We start from the raw sequence: 16,333 nt of genomic DNA, 5'->3' as shown, positions 1-16,333 counted from the left end.
GTGGATGCAGTATTTCCCCTACTTGAGGATATCGTAATTAATTCATATTATATACTTCCTTGCTATTATTAAGCATATTCACAAACATGTATGTAAATGTAAGGTGGCAAAGAGCATATTTGCTGAATATCCAAAAAAAGTATAAAAGATTTTTGACACTATATATTAAGTTCGAAAAGTATTTTAATAATCAAAAGGTGAAACAATACAAAATTTTCTGATTTCTTTCCAACTGCTTGATTAGCAACATAAAGATAAAACATTAAAAATATTTCCTACCTTTAAAGGAGTACTTAGTTTATCATTTAAAGAAGCAATTACGTTAGGATAAAAAAATCCCCAATTCATTCCAGGGAAGTGAACCAACAAAAAATTAATATTGGTTAAGACTTGGAAAGATACTTGTATAGATTTACAAACTTAGATTTACAAACTGCAAATGTGCAGAACTTTGTTCATTCCTCTTTCTTTAAGGGGATAAACAGCTAAACTAATTTGATTTTTCCAGATCTGCAAATTTTATAATAGATTGGAATCCTGAGGGAACTAACAACAGATGGATGATTGTGTTATTCTAATTTCAGCTACCTTAGGGTTTAAGCAAGCTGTCACTTTTAAAAAGACAATCAATTTCTCATTTCAAGAAACATGAAAAAATATTGAATATATCCATCCAGCATTTTCTTTTTTATATCAAAACATGATTTTTATTTATTTAAAGTAAATACAGGGAAATTTTACAATAGGAAATCATTGTTTCACCAGCCCCCCCCCAAAAAGGGGTGAAGGGTGAGGATATCTAAAGCCATGGGAAGAAAATGATATTAACAACAAGTTTACCATATCATAATAACATATATTATACAATCAAACAGGAAGTGACTTTATTTTTGGCTGTACTCTAAAATTCCAGTGGAGAGCTATTCAGTTAGAAACTTTAAAGAATTTAAATTCACATTTGGGGCTTATCTGCCTAGATAATACATTCAAAAGAGCCAACATCTGAGATCTCCCACATCATAATTTAGAAATTCTACAAAGGGCACTGAATATAAACACACTGAGCAATTAGTCTTGTTGAGTATTTAGATTATGTATACTACGTAATGTTAATTCCAGATTATCTACAGAAAATATGATACAACATAACAATGTGCCAAGGGGAGCTATAGAAATTGGAAATAATAGTGAAGACTAGGGAGATACCCCTCTGGCCATGCAAATCTCCGTAATTATCATTTCTTATTTCCTTTCATACTCATAGACTTGACCATTAATCCCTGTATCTCTTCATATACATTTTCAGGTTTATTCATAAAGTTATAATTTTCTTCACAAATGTTTTTCTTCAAAACTCTCCTCACAATCTCTGTTTTCTTTCCTCTGCACATCAGTCTCTTGATTTTAAAAGTGATGATTATGCCTACTGCAAAGAGCAGTTATAGGGTTGAATAATATAATACACATTATGTACTTCGGCACACTATTTAACTCACAAGAGGTACTCAATAGGTATCAATTGCCTTCACCTACCTTAATCCCTATTTAATGCTACCTTACATTTTCTTCTCATTTCTTTGTTCTAATTTTCTTAAGTTCTCTTTTATCCCTTTGCCAAATTTGCATTAAAGGGGCTGTTAAATAATTAGGTATATGTTCATATGTATATTTGTAAATATCAATATATTTAGAATTATTACACAAATGTATTGGTGTGAATACAGATGCTGATGTTACAGTTTATATATTTAATTCAATAAAGATATATCAAATACTATACTGAAGGTACAAAGGAGTTTGAGACATAATGGAATAATTTGAACTAGCCACATACAATATAATAAATATCAAAATGCTAGTTTAAAGTGAATATAATGAGCAGAGAAGAGGAACATCTACTTCGGAGTAAGAGGGAAGTGATCATTTTAGCTGCAACTTTACATTATCATATGGGGGAAGAAAAGCTCATCTACAAGGAACAGGAGGAGAAAGTTTCAGTGGCATGAATGCAAAGGGGGCCTTTGATTAGTGGTGAGTAACAGGACCAGAAGGATAGGCTGGGCCAGACTGGAAGCATATATTTTCTTTTTAAGGAAATATGATGTAGAGTGTCTAACTTGAATAAGTATTTAAATGAGGATTTCTTCAGCAAACAGAGAAGTCATATTACCCTTATAAGAGGAACAATATCCCTTGATTATTTTCATAAGTCTCTGCTACTTCTCTACTTTACTGACCCTCATGCCTGGAGATTCACCTCTGGCAGATTTCAGTTCTGCACTCTAGTTCATCCTTTACACAGTCACTAAAATAATCTTCCTAAAGTACAGATGAGTCAAGTAAAGCTTCTGCTCAGAAATCTCAGAGGGTTTAATCTATTGCCTGTTAGAATTAAGACAAACTGATTGGCACTGTTTATAAAGTCCTCCCTCCTTCATTCTTTTAGGTCTTCTTTCTTTTGTCAAATATTTCTTAACACTGTCATTCTAGTTGCAGAGGATGTGACAAATAAGACATAAAAACTATGCTACAAGAGTTTACTGTCACATGAAGAATTAGACATTAAGTCAGAACATGAGAAAGACATGACAGAGATGCATATTGGCTTTATATACTAAGCTGATGATTTAGCAATGTATATTTCCAGCCAACACCTTTCCCCTAAATTTCAGATTCAAATATCCAATGTATAAAAAATACATTTATTTAAATATATAACAAGTATCTATGAATTTTTTTTTAAGATTTTATTTATTTATTTGACAGAGATCACAAGTAAGCAGAGAGGCAGGCAGAGAGAGAGCGAGGAAAGCAGGCTCCCCGCTGAGCAGAGAGCCCAATATGGGGCTCGATCCCAGGACCCTGAGATCACGACCCGAGCCGAAGGCAGAGGCTCAACCCACTGAGCCACCTAGGTGCCCCTAAATATATAACAAGTATCTAAAACATAACATAAAAGCAAGCTCTTCACTTCTTCTCTCCAACTTATTTTTTCCCCCATTCTTCTTCATCTCAGTGTATGATAATTTAATCTTTCCAGTGGCTTGGATCAATAACTTGGAGTCTTCTTTGATTCCCTCTTTTTCTCACATGCCATTGTCAATCTGTCACTCAATTCTGTTGGCTCGATCATCAGAATATACCCAGAATCCAAATACTATCTCCCACTGACATCCACATCCAAACCATTACCACTTTTCATGTGGATCTTAATAGCTTCCTACTTCATCTCCCTGCCTTAGCCTTCTTCCTCCCTTCAATCTTTGCTCAACATAGCTGCCACAGCAATCTTCTTGTAAAAATGCAAATCAGAGCCAGTGTGGCTATGTTCAAGACCCTGCAGTGACTTTCAAAAACCCTCTATCATCCTTCCCTCTCTGACTTCAATACCGACAATGCTTCTCGCATACTCATGTTCAGCCATACTTGTCTCTTTCCTGGTCAACAGCTGGAATTTCCTCTCCTGAAAACATCTACATATCTTTCTCCCAACTCTGCTAGTCTGAACATGATTTAATAATGTAACCCCCATCCCAAGCTAGCACTCCCTAGCCCTCTTTCCTGCTTGGCATTTCTCATTCGACACCATACTGTTTGATCTACTAGAGATTGTCTTCCCACAAGAAGGCAAGATCTTTTCCCTCTTTTGTTTATTGCTGTGCCTAAATGCTTATAAAAATTCTATATGCATTTCATAAATGAATGTGTCTTTGGGTGGGGGAAGGGAAAAGCTGGCAGTCCTGCTAATAGTTTAGTGTTCCCGAAAAATAAACAGAAGGCATGGAGAGAAAGACACTATGCCAGAGAGAAAGAAAAGGGGAAAAAATATAAGGCTTTGGGTATCATGGAAAGAAGTTTAGATTTTATGCAGTGGTCCATGTGGATCTTCCAAGGGGTAGAGGAATGAGTAGGTCACTTGTACTTCAAAGATCACTTTGAGATCAGCATAAAGAATACCTTTGAAAAGAAATCAGATTCTAATCAGCGACACCCGGAAAAGAGGCTGTTGTAATACTCTAGGCAAGAAGTAATGGTGGGGGGTGCCTGGGTGGCTCAGTGGGTTAAAGCCTCTGCCTTCAGCTCAGGTCATGATCCCAGGGTCCTGGGATCGAGCCCCACATTGGGCTCTCTGCTCAGTAGGGATCCCGCTTCCCCCTCTCTCTCTCTGCCTGCCTCTCTGATTAGTTGTGATCTCTCTCTGCCAAATAAATAAATAAAATCTTTAAAAAAAAAGAAGGAATGGTGGCCTGAACAAAGAAGAGATCAATTAAGTAGATAAATTTGAGATCTATTAAGAACACAGAATTAACATAGTTTGGTAATTGAGAAGAAAATATGGACTTAGATCATTTTTCAGTTTCCAGTTTAGATGGACAGTAGATGACTGTATTGCCCACCAAAACAGATAATGTAGAAAAAGGTTATATGTTAATAAGGTATGATGAGGTGAGGGCCCTGCTGGACATTTCCAGTTTGAGGGTTTCTGTAGCACATCCAGGTGATGTTTACCTATTAAGCAGTGAAGCTTATAGTAGATCTCTGAATAGAAGATGTGAATTTTGAAGTTATCAATATATGATGTAGGTAAAATAGTACAAACAAACAAGATCCTAGAGGATAATGGATAGAATCAAAAGAGAGGAAGACACTGCCTTAATGAAAAACAACTTTTGATGGGTAGACAGGAAAAAAAGAGGTCAAAAGGAGTTAGCAGGTTACAAGAAAACCCAACTATTTGCACAAAAGGTATTGAAAGATATTCACACTGTACAAAGCACAAAGTGAGAAATTTTTAAGATGAGAAACCTTGTGGATATTTTTAACCTAATTAGACAGCTCTATGAAATATTATTTTTTAGATAATTGTTTTTCAAAATTCAAGATGCTCAAAACATACCTGTATATTCCACTGAGGGGAAGTAGCATTCAGAGAGGTTTTCGGAGAGATGAAGCACAAATTTTTCAAGCAATTCCAGTAAAGCTGTAGTAAACAAGAGAAAAATTAGGATATTAAAGGTCAAGAATAATACATGATAATGTATCTCTAAAGTCACAGACTAGTAGGTAAAAGTCATCTGAACTTCTTCACAGTTACACTCTTAAGGGGGTCCAATTCAAAACACATACCACTTTAATATTCATAACAATGTTTCTCATGTAAATTAAATTTTAATTGCTTCACTGAGAACCTATTCAATGTAAAACTGGAAAAGAATCATCTGTTATCTTTAGATTCTCTAAGGATTACTTCAGAATTTGCTAAATGATTTTGATACAGAAAGAAAATCATCATTAATTAGGCTATAATATCTTATCATCATTATTCACACATACAGAAAAAATTTTTCTTAACTCCAAGACCACAATCAAGGCATAACAACTCCCTTCCCTTTCAAGACCAGGGCAGTATGATAGGTTTTATACACTTTGCAACTTTGTATCTGTTTGAGGCAACTGGATTGTAAGTAAACTTGTCAGTAGTTGGGTGGAGGGAAAGATGCAAAGGCAGAACACAGGATTTTTAGGGCAGTGACACTCTTTTCTATGACACAACAATGGTGGATAAATTTCTCCATTATAATTTTGTCAAAACTGATAGAATGTGCAAACACCAAGAGTGAACCCTAATGTAAACTATGGACTTTGGATGAAAATGATGTGTCAATGTAGGTTTATTGATTGTAACAAGTGTATCACCTAATGTGAGATGTTTATAGTGGGGGAGGTTGTTCATGTGTAAGGCATAGAACATATATGGGAACTCTGTGTACTTTCTGCTCAACTATGCAAAATCTGAAATTGCTCTAAAAAATAGAGTTCATCACTTTAAAAAAAAGCTGGAAAAGATGCCTATCTATCAGTGAAACAATAAAGAACTGTGTCAAAAAAAAAAAAAAAAGTAAGATTTTCTCTATCTGGTTTAGAAGGGACAAATGATTCTTTCCTGGACTGGACTGATGCCATACAGATGATGCCACTATGACTGCATATATTACTCTCAAAATGTACATAATCAGTTGTATATATTTGCATATATTACTCTCAAATGTGTGTGTGTGTATATATATATATCAAATATATATAAATATATTTGCATATATTACTCTCAAAATGTATATAATCAGTTGTATTACTCTCAAAATGTATATAAGTTGAATTATACTTAATATAGTATATAGTACTATATACTATATTATATAGTATATATGTAGTATCCAGTAAAGAAATGTATCTATGAAGTAAATGATATGCATATTCAGAATATATATATTTTATATATTTTATTGACTGATCTATATTAACTATATATTATATATAATATATAATACATATTATGCATAATACATGTTATGCATAACATGTATTATATATAATATACATATAATCTATATAATGTAATATACATAAATTATATATATAATATATATAATATATAATATAATATAAACTACAATAACTATATTAAATAAATGGACCCTTTTTTCATATCCAAGTGCATTTTAAGCACATAAGTCATAAAGAAAATTAGTGTTGAACATGTAAAAAATGTAAAATCAAACAGGAATAACATGTGCTTTCCAACAATTGTAGCTCTGACAAGCTACATACCACAGTATTTTTTTTTTCAAAGATTTTATTTATTCGCCAGAGAGAGAGAGAGAGAGCGAGCACAGGCAGGCAGAGTGGCAGCAGAGGCAGAGGGAGAAGCAGGCTCCCCGCCGAGCAAGGAGCCCGATGTGGGACTCGATCCCAAGATGCTGGGATCACGATCCGAGCCGAAGGCATCCGCTTAAACAACTGAGCCACCCAGGTGTCCCATACCACAGTATTTTAATGGCTTAAGACTAAAAAAAAAAAAAATTAATTAATTACTGAACTCTATTCATATTCTGACTTCAAATTAAAATAAGTATTAAAAGGAATAAGAATATAGTAGTTGAGGGTCAGATAGGGCACCAGTATTGTCAATTATTTAAACTTAGAGTTGTTTAACTCTTCTATCTTCACATACATAGGGGTAAATTCTCTCACTCACAGAAAAATCTTTCAAAGTTTTTAATCCACAAATCTATACATAAATAGCTCTTAGGTGAGAGCTTTCAACCTCCATGGGTTTGTTTATAAGTCATTTAAGAGAAAGAAATGAAACAAGATGAAACCGGAGAGGGAGACAGAACATAAGAGAGTTAATTTTAGGAAACAAACTTGTGGGTTGCTGGCAGGGGGGCAGGAATGAGGGGATAGAATAACGGGATGATGGACACTGGGGAGGGTATATGTTACGATGAGCACTGGGTATTATATAAGACTCGTGAATTACAGACCTGTACCCTTGAAATAATACAGTATATGTTAATTAAGTGAATTTAAATAAAAAATATATAGTCTTTTGAGATCACAATTTAAGAACATCTCAATGAGTTTTAGAAAATCATTCTGAATTAAATATGACTAAAATGTGAGATAAACATTAGTAACAAAGGTTATATAAAAAGTTTACTTTAAATGGAAATATCCATTTAACATTATAATTATTCTCATTTTAGCACAACCATATGGTTGCTACATGCTATGCACTGAAATAAAGTACCTAAGTTAATGGGAAAGGTCACAGCATACTGCTAAGCAATTCTTTGAATCCTATGCCCAGAATCAGGTCTAGCCATCAGACAGATACCTAAACATACTTCAGTGAATTTGGAAAACTATCACATCTGTGGACCTAAACACAATATGATTTGAAACTTAAGAGTTAACAGACTAATCACAGACTTTGCAAAGCACACTGTTTTCTGGCAAGTACTGACCTTGAAATGCCAAATTATGCTATTCGATACATACACTGGAGGCTTTTGGACAAACTACTTCCACACTGTCCTAGGCAAAAATTATATCACCAAACTATCTGGAGAAGGTCCTGGATTTCTACTGATTCCAATAGATTCATTTTGCCCAAGAACCCTATGAACTTCCAAATATTTTGAGGGATAGGCTATAATTATAGAATAATAACAAAAACTGATCTATATATGGTAGTTGAACCTGTGGCTAAAATCTCATTGGCACATCTAATTAATCACACATAAGTGTAGCCGAACTTGCATAATTCCTGGAGTGGCTATTTATCTCAGTATGACTAACCACTTGTCAATTCACTGAAAATTTCATCATCTATAATTCAAGGAAATTAGTTCATATCATGAAAAATTTAACTTTAAACACAAATTATTTTTTAATATTATTGTCCAGAAAGTAAACTATAAAATACTTTTTTCTTAATATTTTTTGTTAAAATCTTCAGTGGATCTTTTTATTTCAAATGATAGACCTGGAATTTCTAGAAAGGCTTTTAGATTATAAGCCACCTCTTTTAAACATACTTATTCCATGGGGCTACAACACAGACTATAAAAACAAAATGTGTAAGACGTGTGTGTGTGTGTGTGTGTGTACACACATACTCACTACAAAGGTGCATGGGTTTATCTAATGAGGAAAAACTGAGGACAGATTATTCAGGGATACTTGGGTATAACTGCTTTCTCCCTTGGCACTGCTATCACAACAAAGCTGGTTCCAAAACTAAGACAGCACAGTGTTTGTAAACATGCAAAATTTCTCCTGGATTCATTCCTTCTTAATTCTTTATCTTTGATCATTTTAGCATATCATCAGATCATAAGATAATTACACTAGAGACCCAATTTTTTTCCCAATCAATCCATCTTGCATGTAACCACCAGAGGTTGTTCCTTGAACACTTGCTTATTCAAGAAGTAAATCATGGCCGTCATCTCCTTACCCCATGAAGTTAACACTATGCTCATAGGTTTCAGGCAGTTTACAATTTTACTGCACCCAACCATATCCACTTTTTATACAAATTATTATGAGCATATTCAGATTATTTTTCTCAATGATCTCAAGTAGTTTACATTCACTTTCCTCTACATTTTTTAAGAAGACTTCTTTTGTATAATTACAGAATCTCATGAAGTTGTGAGGATAGTACAGAGATAGAGAACTTCCTGTATCCCTTCATTTAGGATAGGTCTGCAGTTGACTATTCATCTGAGAATATCTTGATTTTCTGTTCCTGAAGACTATCTTCAATGCATAGAGAATTCAAGTTAACAACAGTTCTTTCTTTCAGCGTATGAATGTCATGCCACTTCCTCTGTCCTCCGTCTTTTCTGGTGAGAAGTCCATGGCCAATGATACTGATTTTCCCCTGTAGGTATGTTGTTTCTCCTCTGCTTTCAAGATTTTTTTGTCTTTAGTTTTTAGAAGTTTGACTATATTTCATCTTGGTGTGGATTTCTTTGGGCTTACCCTGTTTGTGGTTCTTGAATCCACAGATTTAGATTTAGGTTTCTTGATAAATTTCGAAAATTTTAAGCTATGTTTCTTCAAAGACATTTATAGTCCTAACCTCTTTCCAGGTCTCCAATGACACAAATGTTAGACCTTTTGTTATGGTTCCACAGGTCTCTGCAGCTCTATTAATTTTTTGTTTTGTTTTGTTTTTCAGTCTATTTCCTCTCTGCTGATACCTTCAAGTCACCAATTCTTCCCTCTATCCATTTTATTGTTGGACCAATCCATTTAGCTTTTTATTTTGGTGATAGTATTTTCACTTCTAAAATTTCCTTTTGGATTTTATTTCTTTGCTGATTACTTTCTAATTTTAAATTTGTTGCAGGTGTGAGACTAATACATGGGTGGAGGGAAAGGTAGAAGTTTGGGCCTGTTAACACTGAGTGATAATGAAACTCCGTAACTTTCTAAGTCTCCTCTGCTATAATCCTAGCAAGGAGCAGCAAGGGTGTCCCATTACTGACAAGTAAGGAGGGAAGTCCAGGCTATGCCCAAGTCTTGCTAGCAGGATTTTCTGTGGTGTCTGGCTAGATTAAAGTGGTCACTTCCTACAAAAATGTGTCTTGATAGCTACCCCTTTCCTGGTCCTTTTGCTAGAGAGAGTAGGCATTTATTGACCCCCACCTTTTTATCCTGCATCTAATGGCATTCTTAATCACTCATTCTAGGATATAGGAGGCAAAAAGAAAATCTAGGGAATTCATCTCTGAGCTGCCCATAGATTATATCACTAGTCTCAGAAAATAGAATTTCTCCAACAACAAAATATAAACATTTTTATTTCCGACTTTTAATTTTATAACAAATGATATAAATATGAAAACTATAAAGCATGGCTAATGAAGTTGACAATTTTAGTTTTCCAAAAAATCTACCTTATATTTCCATTAGAACCTTTTTCTTTGATCTTTATTCAAAATAATGCTAATTTGTAAATGATAATTTTTAGAAAACAAATGCACATGTAAATACTTGAATATAAAATAATTTATTTGCTAGTTTAGGAAACAAAGCTATTCCCCCAAAATAAAATTTCAGTTTCCTTAGGAGTGACTAAATTTACTCGGCTAGATGTGGCAGAGTTTCAAAATATGTGTCAATTAAAAAGTCTATAAAGTTTCCAAAAATATAGCAGTATGGTATATTCAAGTGAAAGCTGGTGAAACCGAGCAAATACCTAGTTAAGGCAGATCAGTCTTCCAACTGATTTAAAAAAAAAGGTTAGTAGTTTCTCAGATTTCAGTATTTTTTTTTGGCAGTTTTTATGCTGCCTAAAATCTTATTGTCATTAAGGGGTGAAAGTCAGTGGGCCTCTTTTTTGCCTTCTCTCTGGCCCCCAGCTTCCCTGCATCTTAGATTGGAATTTTTGTTTTCTAGGATCATAAGTTTCTCAGAAGTCAATGGACTTCTGGGATCAGTATTATGTACTCCAGACATGTCAACACTGATCTTTAGGAAATACAGCTTTCATTAATACAATTTTCATAACAAAAATACCCCCAAAATTAAACAACATACTTACTACTTCCACTGACTATATCAGGTTTGGCCTTCATCATTTTGCAAAACTGTCTTCGGCAGTTTTCTATCCACTCAGTTTGTTTATCAGACATTTTGAAGCATAACAGAAGTTTGCCAAGATCATTGTCTAATAAGAAACATGGCATGTTATATTATTATAATGAGATGCTAGAAACACTGAAAAATAAGTATTAATGTTAAATATGTAAACAATTACAAATTCTAGAAATAGTATTTGGCTTTCAAAAGAAAATACATTTTTCTATAATTACATCTTATGCCATCAATTATACTTATAAAAAGCCTATAAAATGAATTCATTAAAAGTTCACAAAATGAATTGACTTATAACTATAATTCTTGAATGCTCTTCTCATATGAACATGATTCATTACTGATATCTGAAGTAACAGACATCAAATAACAGATGTGATAAATGTAACATTTCACTATATAGACTGACATGAATTATACTCATGCACATTCAGACACAATTTTATTCACTTCTTTAAACCAAAAAGAAAATATAAGTACAGAAAATTTCTAGTCAATTATTTAATTCCACTTCTTGCAAAAATTATACCAAAAATGAGTGGTGCTGAAAGAGTATCTATGGCTAAAATGTAACTTCTTGGGGCGCCTGGGTGGCTCAGTGGGTTAAAGCCTCTGCCTTCGGCTCAGGTCATGATCCCGGGGTCCTGGGATCAAGCCCCACATTGGGTTCTCTGCTCAGCAGGGAGCCTGCTTCCTCCTCTCTCTCTCTCTCTGCCTGCCTCTCAGCCTACTTGGCATCTCTGTCTGTCAAATAAATAAATAAAACTTAAAAAAAATAATTAAAAAATAAAATAAAATATAACTTCTTTCTAAGCAATTTAGAGAATACACAGCAACTTCCATCTAATTTTATTTTTCCACTTTAACTTTAATTTTATTCCCATGAGATTTTTCCATCTTCCATTTTAATATCATTCCCATGAAATTTTATATTAGAAAATATCTATAAATAATATATTAAAAAGGATGCAGGTGTCCTTTAAAAAGGGATATAGAAGCATACAGGTATAGGTAGTCACATAAACTCATACCTTTAAACACTTTCCTTGAAAGAGATTTTAGAATCAAAAAGGAAAAAGAGCCTTTTTAAAATAAAGGGTCGGGGACATCTGGGTGGTTTGGTTGGTTAAGCGGCTGCCTTTGGCTCAGGTCATGATCCCAGCGTCTTAGCATGGAGTCCCACATAGCGCTCCTTGCTCAGTGGGAAGCCTGCTTCTCCCTCTGCCTCTGCCTGCCACTCTGTCTGCCTGTACTCACTCTCTCTGACAAATAAATAAATAAATAAATAATCTTTTAAAAAAATTAATTAATTAAAATAAAATAAAGAATCAAAGTCCTTATGCCCCTGCCCAGTGATATGTCTGGGAACACTAACACTACAGAATGTATCTGCCAAACCTCTCTTTCAGCTGATGAATCCTACCAGGAAGATAAGAGTGGTCAATGTAATATTAGGAGAGAGTTTCAATCACACAGTCCTCATGGTTATGATATCTAAAATAATATGTTTAAGTATATAAATCATAATTTATTTAAATATGTCCCTATTTGACATGTAGGTCAGAAAGAAAAATAGCCACCTCTCATGAAAGCTACATAGTCTTTTATACAAACACAAGTATACAAATAAATATATTCAAACATATGCATACTCACACAAGTATACATATGACCCAGAACGAATTGTGTTATTGAAAGAATGTGTAATTCAGATATTCAGTTCTAATCTATTCTCTTTGAATATTAAGATCAAGTGATCCTGTAACATTTCATAAATAGCTTCAATCAGAAGCAATAACTAGAGAAAAATTAACGTTATTAAGTCAAAGGAGAAAATTCTTCTTTTTAATAAAAACTCTCAAAACTTTTAACCTAAACCCAAGAAATACCAAAGCTGATAATTTTGTTGAAAATTATGTTATTAATAACAAAGTTATAATGTTAAATGCACCTTAATATGAATTAAGTAAAAAACTTAATTCAACAGCATTAAAGTAATTTTTTATAGTTTCTATTTAGAATATCTACATTACTTATTTTCTAAGAACAAACTACCTACAGCTTAATAAGAATCACTAGTGGCATATGATTGCAAAGACAAATGCATTTTTCATCTGCTTCCTCCTCTATATCATCTTTTCTATCCATGTATAACCTTTTATAACTACTACTACCTCCTTCAAGGAGAAGATGCCCATGTAGTTCTTTTGTAAATTACCTGCTATTGAAGAAATCCTGTATTATCCATTCCCTATTCCCTCCTGCCCTACCCCCTCCTCTTGCCCTCCTATTCCTTCCACATTTGCTATTCTGTTTTGCTTTTTCATCATCTCATCCTAAGAAAAAGAGCACAAGGCTCCACAATTGTAAATAATAGTACTAAAGCAGCAGATGTGATATGCATGTGAATCTACCAGCTGGTGGAGGAGCTCAAGAGTCCAATTCACCTCAAAATTAGAATTTAGGCTGAGCCAGAGACAGAGTGACTACAAAGACTCCTAGAGACAATTTGGTAGCCTTTATATATATATATATATATATATATGGTTACATTCCCCAGTCAATGAGGGTGTGAGCTTTTCAATTTGCATTCCTCACACTTAAAAATATTTAGTGATCTGATATAATACTAATTTAAAAATATGTATATCTGGGATATTTAGGTTTGAGGGGAACAATGATTCCTTTATCTCCCCCTCCAAATCTGGGACCGAGTAGTAGACAGGAGAAGATGAATGGAGTCCAAGAATTGTTAGTACTGAAACAGCTAAAGTAGACACCATTACTTGGATCCACTGCCACACTGACTTCCAAATGTCTCCCCTAAACAGAACTAACCTATTTAATCACAGACAATGATAGACAACTAAAGGTCTCTGCTAAATAAAAGGCACCAATATAACCTAAAGATAGGCTAACGTGAAAGTACAGCCTACACAAGTAGGTTAATCCAAGATTTTCCAACCTTCTCCCAAGCTACCTCACCAAACATTCTTCCTACCTTTGTGAAGAATAAGTGGGCAAGTTCAGAGAGAGGCCAATTGTGCTGGACCAGCAAAGGTCCTTGGACAAAGAGAATGAAGCAAGAGGAAATGGAATCACAGGAATGGTACTATAGGAATACAATAAAGCAGTAACTGTGTGAGTAAAGCAAATATGAATCTGATGTTTTCCCAAAATTTCTATGTTTATAATAACACAAAAGAATTAAAACCCAGAGTTTTGCTTCTGACTACAATGCAGGTACTAGGAAGCCTTGCTGTCCTGCTGTAAACAACCTGAAAACTGAGTAAAATATAACAACTGTTTCCAAACATTAGGCATCAGGCAGTACACAGGACTACTTTTCCTGAGAAAAGGAAAACTAATGTGGTGAACTTTACAACTGGCCTTTTTCTTGAAGGCAATTTCAAGATCACTATGCAGGAAGGAGGATGATGCTATGGAGGTCTTGCAGAGTTGAAGAGACAGAGTCAATTTTCAGAGATGGAGGAGGCTAAAATTTGGGGATCATAATACTGAAAAGGAAGAGCAGAGCAAAGAACTACAGAAATCTATGTAGGTCCTTGTCAAGCTGATTGCAAAATAATCAGCTAAGCAAATAAAGAATGAAAATCCACAAGGCTGGGCAAAAAACAGTTCGGAGCTTGTAAATGAACAATTCCCAGAATACACTTAGTGCTAGCTGATGCCCAAGTTCCAGAGTGAAGAGTCCTTTAACTACCAGGTAGTCCATAAAGGTACCAGAAAACTAACACCTTAGTAGTAGAGTTAAATTAACAATAGAGGCAACTCTACACCACCATAACCAAAAAATGAAAGCCCTGAAGGATCAAGCTGAGCCATGAATAACTTGACAGCACTCCAAAAACATGTCCATTACTAAAGAAAAACAAAATCCCCCATTCAACAATGTAAAATGAATAACATCTGATATTCAATAAAAAAATCACTAACATGAGAAGGGAAAAATATGGCTCACAACCAGTAGATAAATCAGCTAATAGATCTGGAAAGGACTAGAGTGATATGATTAGCAAGTATGTTAAAGAAGCTTTTTTAAAGTCTTTAAGTATTAAAAAAAAAAAAATGAACAGAACCAAATGTTTTGGTACAATTTAACCAAATTGCACTTTATTGATACTGGAACCACATTTGGTAAAAAGAGATAGCAAATGGTACATGTGCCAACTTGGATGCATCTCAAAACCATTATCCTGAAAGAAACCAGGCACAAAGTTTCCTATATGATTCTATTTGTATGAACTGTAAGTATAAGAAAAACTAATCTTTGGTAGCTGTTCTCAAGGGGACTATGTTTTGCTCTCCAGGAGTTAGTTCGGCAGTCTTTACAGACATTTCTGATTGTCATACCTAGGAGTGGGGAGTACAGAGAGAATTCTACTAGCATCTAGAGGGTGGAGACCAGGGATGCTACTAAAAATCCTACAAGGCACAGAACAACACCCTCTGGCAACAAGCAATTACCTAGCCCAAAATATTAATAGTGTTGAAGTTGAGAAATCCTAATCTATAGCAGTGGAGAAAAAAAAATCAGTAATCACCTGAGGCTGGGAATAGAGAACAGATGACTGCAAAGGAAAAAAAGAAGTTTTGTAGAATCATGAATGTGTTATATATTTGATTATGGTGATGCTGATGTGTACACAGACATGTCAACATTCAAACTATTTTTAAAATAGATGTATTCTGTTGATATAAAAATTGATTATATATACATATGTGTATGTAAATGTAGGGTATAATTGAAAGTGACAGTGATTAAAGCTTCTAAGCATATTACTGTCACTAAAATAAGAACAATTATAGTTCCTAATTTGGTATAAAGTCTGTATAAGAACTCAATAAACTTTAATTAAAAGTATAGACATGTATAAAATGATTCATTTTAAGAACACTTGTCACAATTTAATAGTAAAGTGTTTTAAAGTATAAATTTTTAAAATCCTCATTGTTTTATCTTCTTATGAGGTTCTAGCTCCTTTCTGGGTTCAATCCAGTCTCCTGTAATGAAATGAATACTCACTTCTTAGCGTTAAATGAGAAAATAGTTGATCTATTTCACCAAGAAGAATCCAGTTTTATATTCTAAACACTGAACACAATTTCTTTAACTTACATTTCTTATATCAGCTGTTTTTATATAATTACTACCCTACAATATCATTTTTAGAGAAAGTACCATATCATAATTTAGGTTCAGTGTATTAATTATACATCTAGTTATGAAGTTACCATGGTCAAGTACTGTTTTGTTTTCCCAAAAGTGGTTTGGTGTGTCTAGTGAGTATATGTACTTCTTCTCTTTGCTCCTTCAGACCACTATGATTTACAAACAATGCAAAGTTGGAAGAGAAAG

The 16,333-nt window shown here is 34.0% G+C and overlaps 1 protein-coding gene across 5 annotated transcripts in view; it reads right to left on the bottom strand.

Annotated features, from left to right (window-relative positions):
* TBC1D32 (TBC1 domain family member 32) overlaps nucleotides 1–16,333 on the bottom strand; it is a 237,348-nt gene that overhangs the window by 50,594 nt on the left and 170,421 nt on the right. For 4 of the 5 annotated variants that reach the window (XM_032339668.1, XM_032339670.1, XM_032339672.1 and 1 more), the window contains 2 exons: nucleotides 10,901–11,026; nucleotides 4,898–4,981 (listed from right to left, as the gene is read on the bottom strand). In XM_032339668.1, the coding sequence (XP_032195559.1) occupies nucleotides 4,898–4,981; nucleotides 10,901–11,026 (210 nt within the window). Of the gene's footprint in view, nucleotides 1–2,952; nucleotides 3,958–4,897; nucleotides 4,982–10,900; nucleotides 11,027–16,333 lie in introns of those variants that run through there. The other variant, XM_032339671.1, reaches the window with a different exon arrangement.

This window comes from Mustela erminea, chromosome 4 (assembly GCF_009829155.1).
Source record: "Mustela erminea isolate mMusErm1 chromosome 4, mMusErm1.Pri, whole genome shotgun sequence".
NCBI lineage: Eukaryota > Metazoa > Chordata > Mammalia > Carnivora > Mustelidae > Mustela > Mustela erminea.
Note: the sequence above shows the minus strand (reverse complement) of the source record. Positions and strands in the feature narration are given on the sequence as shown.